This window comes from Penaeus monodon, chromosome 9 (assembly GCF_015228065.2).
Source record: "Penaeus monodon isolate SGIC_2016 chromosome 9, NSTDA_Pmon_1, whole genome shotgun sequence".
Classification (NCBI taxonomy): Eukaryota; Metazoa; Arthropoda; class Malacostraca; order Decapoda; family Penaeidae; genus Penaeus; species Penaeus monodon.
The window spans coordinates 16,312,259-16,317,258 of record NC_051394.1 but is presented as its reverse complement, the minus strand read 5'-3'; the positions used below and the strand labels follow the sequence as shown (position 1 = coordinate 16,317,258).

The 5,000-nt window shown below is 38.1% G+C and overlaps 1 protein-coding gene across 1 annotated transcript in view; it reads right to left on the bottom strand.

Moving 5' to 3' along the window:
- Nucleotides 1–1,976: 1,976 nt before the first annotated feature.
- The window catches only part of LOC119576632, a 13,880-nt gene continuing 10,856 nt past the window's right edge, over nt 1,977–5,000 (bottom strand). Inside the window, exon 7 of the mRNA XM_037924288.1 lies at nt 1,977–2,827. Coding sequence (XP_037780216.1) covers nt 2,647–2,827 — 181 coding nt within the window. The 3' untranslated portion in view covers nt 1,977–2,646. The remainder of the gene's footprint in view (nt 2,828–5,000) is intronic.

The window sequence follows — 5,000 nt, the reverse complement described above, 5'->3', positions numbered from 1 at the left end:
GCGGCTTCCCCTCCTGGCCGCCGGCACCCGCGGGAGGAGAGTGGAGCGCCAAGGCCTGAGTGCTCGAACGCACGTCCTGCAAGACCTGTGTGCCCGAGCGTGGATTCTGCAAGGCCTGTGTACTCGAGCGCGGGGTTCTGCAAGACCTGTGTGCCCGAGCGCGGGTTTCCAAGGCCTGTGTGCTCGAGCGCGGGTTCTGCAAAGCCTGTGTACCCGAACGCAGGTTCTGCACCTTCGTCACGTCCAAAACGGCGCCTCTCGCTCTGCGCCGGGACGCCGCGACACTTCCTTCGGCGTGATGCGACGCCTCAATCCGACGGGGCCGTCTCGGGCCCTTCCGCTTCTGGTCTTGAGCCTCGCGTGGCGGAGGTTTACTAGTGAATATAACGAAGTTTTTTGAGGTATTATGACGGTTAAGAACTCTTTCATCTACACTTCTTGCGATACTTAAGAATACTGTTTGTTGGGTATTATGAACGCTTTCCGGACGATAGGAGGCAGAGGCGGGCGCCACGCGTGGGCAGGCGCCAGGCAGTGGCAGGTCATGAGGCAAGGGATTCTTAACTCTTGGATCGTGTGTGTGTGAGAAGGAATGGGTAAGTGAGTGAGTGACATTGATCGATAGATATATAGAGACAGATTGAAAGAGTGAGAAAGAAAAAGAAGAAGAAGAGAGAAGAAGAAGAAGAAGAAGAAGAGAGAGAGAGAGAGAGAGAGAGAGAGAGAGAGAGAGAGAGAGAATTCTAACGTTTTTACAAGTTCACATTTCTAAAGAACTCTTTTAGTAAAAGCGAATCTGATTTGAATCAAAATATAGAAAAAGGTCTCAAGTTCTGGAGCCAACTATATTTCAGCTGCAAAGACCATTTCCATCAACTCGTTTTGTACCAATGGAAAGAAGCAAGTTTTCTTTGGCATTCCGTATATACATGAAAATACTCTCTGGTCCATCAGGTAGAGGGAGATTTTTGCTAGGTATTTTAACCACGCTGATTGCCTTAAAAATGTTTAGCACATGTTCGTGGAACATATTTTTGTACGAGTTACCATGTGCGTCGTACTTGATATATGTGTATCATAGGGAAATCTAGTTAATTTACAGTCTACATATTATATATATATATATATATATATATATATATTATAATATAAATATATATATATATATATATATATATATATATATATATAATATACATATACATACATATATATGCACACACACACACAACACAACACAAACACACACACCACACACACACACACACACACACACACACACACACACACACACACATATATATATATATATATATATATATATATATATATATATATATATATATATATTCATACAGTATATGTAGGATGAGATGAGAGAGGGCAGGAATTCATTTGTCAATAGAAAGACAAATCACCAAAGACGTCCACAGCTTACCAAATCAACGACATGTTTCGAACAAGAGGCTAGATAGCTAATCGACTCGCTTTAGATATTCCTAAGGATAATAAACAATTGCTTTTACTCACACCCATTATCATAAGCTTATAAAAGAAATATGCTTATATATGAAATTTAGATATATGATTTGAGATAACCAAGTATCATGAAAATAATCAAGATAGTTTGAAGATATGTAACTACCGTGAAGATGAAAGCGATGATATTAATAGTGCTGTGATGGTCGTGATATTAGTAGCTGTGGTAGTGTTGTGTGTGTGTGTGTGTGTGTGTGTGTGTGTGTGTGTGTGTGTGTGTGTGTGTGTGTGTGTGTGTGTGTGTGTGTGTGTGTGTGTGTGTGTGTGTGTGTGTGGTGTGTGTGCGTGCGTGTGCGTGTGTATGTGCATATACTCACAGACACACAAATAACGAGAGAGAGAGAGAGAGAGAGAGAGAGAGAGAGAGAGAGAGAGAGAGAGAGAGAGAGAGAGAGAGAGAGAGAGAGAGAGAGAGAGAGAGAGAGAGAGAGAGAGAGAGAGAGCGTGTGTGTATCCAAGTGTCGGCTTTTAGTCCTCCCTGCTGCTCCCGCGGACTTCGTTGTGTTCTGGTCACGTTTCGTGCTAGGGTTCGGACCCGCCAAGGATAGCGCCTCCAGACAGTGCCAGCAGAGGCCAGCAGAGGGTGCCGCCGAGGGTGCCACTGGCTCGTTAGCCCGAGGCCTCCCGCAGGAGCGAGCTGCCTGCCCCGCCTGGCGCTGCCTCCCCCCCGCCCGGCGATCCTTTAGAGACGTTGTGCGTTTCGTCGTCCGTTGTACGTCAGAACAACTTACACTGCCGTTGGCTGCGTCTTTTCGTCGTTTTCGCCTCCGGCAATTGCTTTTGCTTTTCAATCGCCATTTTGTTCGTTTTTTTTCCTCAAAGGAAATTTCACTATCACTCGTCTTGTTCATTTCCATCTGAACAGCTTTTTTTCCACTGTGGTCTTAGTATACTTTTCTTACGATTTAACATCACTTTCTTATTGTAATTCTCGTCTCTGCATCCACGACTGCATCCACGCGCGCAGTCACGCTCACTTGTACTCGAACGCACACACACACACATCCTGATTTGTCGACGTAGCTACATATATCACTTGTTCAGGAGCTCCGGGGCTCGAGCGGCGACGGCGGCGGCGGCGACGGCGGCGGCGGCGGCGGCGGCTCCTCAGTGCTTCTGGTAGCCCCGTCTGGAGCAGTCCTCGCCCTCCATAGCGCACTCCAGCTTCACCCGGGCGATGATTGCGCTCACCATCGCCTCCTCCTGCTGCCGCTTCGCCTCCTCCATGGCGCGGTTCACGCCCTCCCAGTCGCGTTTCCGGGGCCGCTCGCCGCCCACGCTCTTCACCCTGCGAGGGACCAAGCAGGCGGTTCTACACTCGATAAGTTGTAGTTCGTAGGACGGTAATGAATGACGCTGTCTATCAATCTGTCTATTTGTTTATATTTTTGATTGATTGTCAATCTGGTAATATCTGCCTACCTATCTGTCCATATGTAACTATATCTATATATATCTATATCTATCTGTATCTACTCGTATATCTATATCTATCTGTATCTACTCGTATATCTCTATCCATCTATCTAACTATCTTCATATGGGCATATATGTACACACATATATGAAAGTATCTGTATATTCATATCTATCTATCTATCTATCTATCTCACTATCTATCTATATATCCGTATCTATATTTCTATCTTTATCTTCATCTATATCTATATCATTATCTATATCTATATTTATATAATCTATATCCATATATGCCTATACCAATCAAAATATCTATTTATACTAATATACCAACACCCTGTCGTTAATGAGAGAATAACTAATTAATCAGTGAAATTGGGTAAAACCTATTTCCCGAAAGCACGTCCTGGTGACCTTATCCAATATCAACTTTTTAACACCTTGATATCAGTAATTAATTATCCTGGTGACCTTTTCCAATATCGACCTTTTAACACCTTGATATCAGTAATTAATTATCCTGGTGACCTTTTCCAATATCAACTTTTTAACATCTTGATATCAGTTCATTAATTAGCCTAGTGGTTGATCAAGCTGCAGAGGCTGAGCTTCTAGCAAAATCAAGATTTGTAGCTAAAATGCGCCTGGGATTGGGTTGATATTGCTGTTGTTGTTATGATTACTGTTGCAATATTCATTATTAGTGTGACTGCCACTATAATTTCATCAGAACTATAACTGTAGTATCAGCGTTATTGATGTTATAATCATTATTGTTGTTATTAATATCATTTTCATTATTTTTAACAATGTATCATTTATCATTATCACTCTCATTATCATTATCATTATTATTATAATTATCCTTATTATCATTATTATCATCATTATCATTATTATTATTATTATCATTATTATTATTATTGATATTATTATTATTATAATTAATATTAATATCATTATTGATATTATTATTGTTATTATTATTATTGTTATTATTATTATTATCATCATCATCATCATCATCATCATCATCATCATCATCATCATCATCATCATCATCATCATCATCATCATCATCATCATCATCATCATCATCATCATCATTGCTATCATTATTATTATTGTTATTACTATTATCACCATTATCATAATCCTTATCACTATCATTATCATTATTATTACTATCATTATTATTATTATTATTATTATCATTCTTTTCATTATTATTATTATTATTATTATTAATATTATTATTATTATTATAATTATTATTATCATTATCATAATCATCATCATTATCACTGTTATTACTGTTATCATTATTTTCTTATTATCATTATTGTTATTATCATTATCATCATCATCATTAATATCATTATTGTTATCATTATTATTATCTTTATCATTATCATTATAATCATCAACATGAACATTATTATTGTTGTTGTTATAATTATTTTTGTATGTGGTGCAGTGTTAACGGTCTCGTCTGGCAATCTCGCTGACCCGCGTTCAGTCCCCGCGCACCGCCAGTGGATTATAGCCCCGGCCATTCCTTGCACACAGGGGGTAATTTAGAAGCAAAATGAAACAAACAGCCTGTCGTACCAAGAATAACCCATTGGAACAAATGGAATAAAAATTATTATTATTGATTAATATTATTAATCATTCAGTAAATAATAATAATAATGATTATTATTATCATTATTATTATTACCATTATCATTATTATTATTATTATTGTTATTATTATTGTTATTATTATTGTTATTACAATTATTATTATCATCATTCTTTCAATTGATAATATTATCACTCTTACTATGATTATTGTTATTATCATTATAATTATCATTATTATTCCTATTATTTATTATTGTCATTATTATTATCAGTGTTAATATCATTATTATCATCACTGCTGTTATTACTATCATTACTATTATCATCATCTCTATGGTCAATGTTTGCATTACTATTATCATTAATTAATCCCCGCATTACTCTAATACTCAAAACACACCCACCCCGCCATA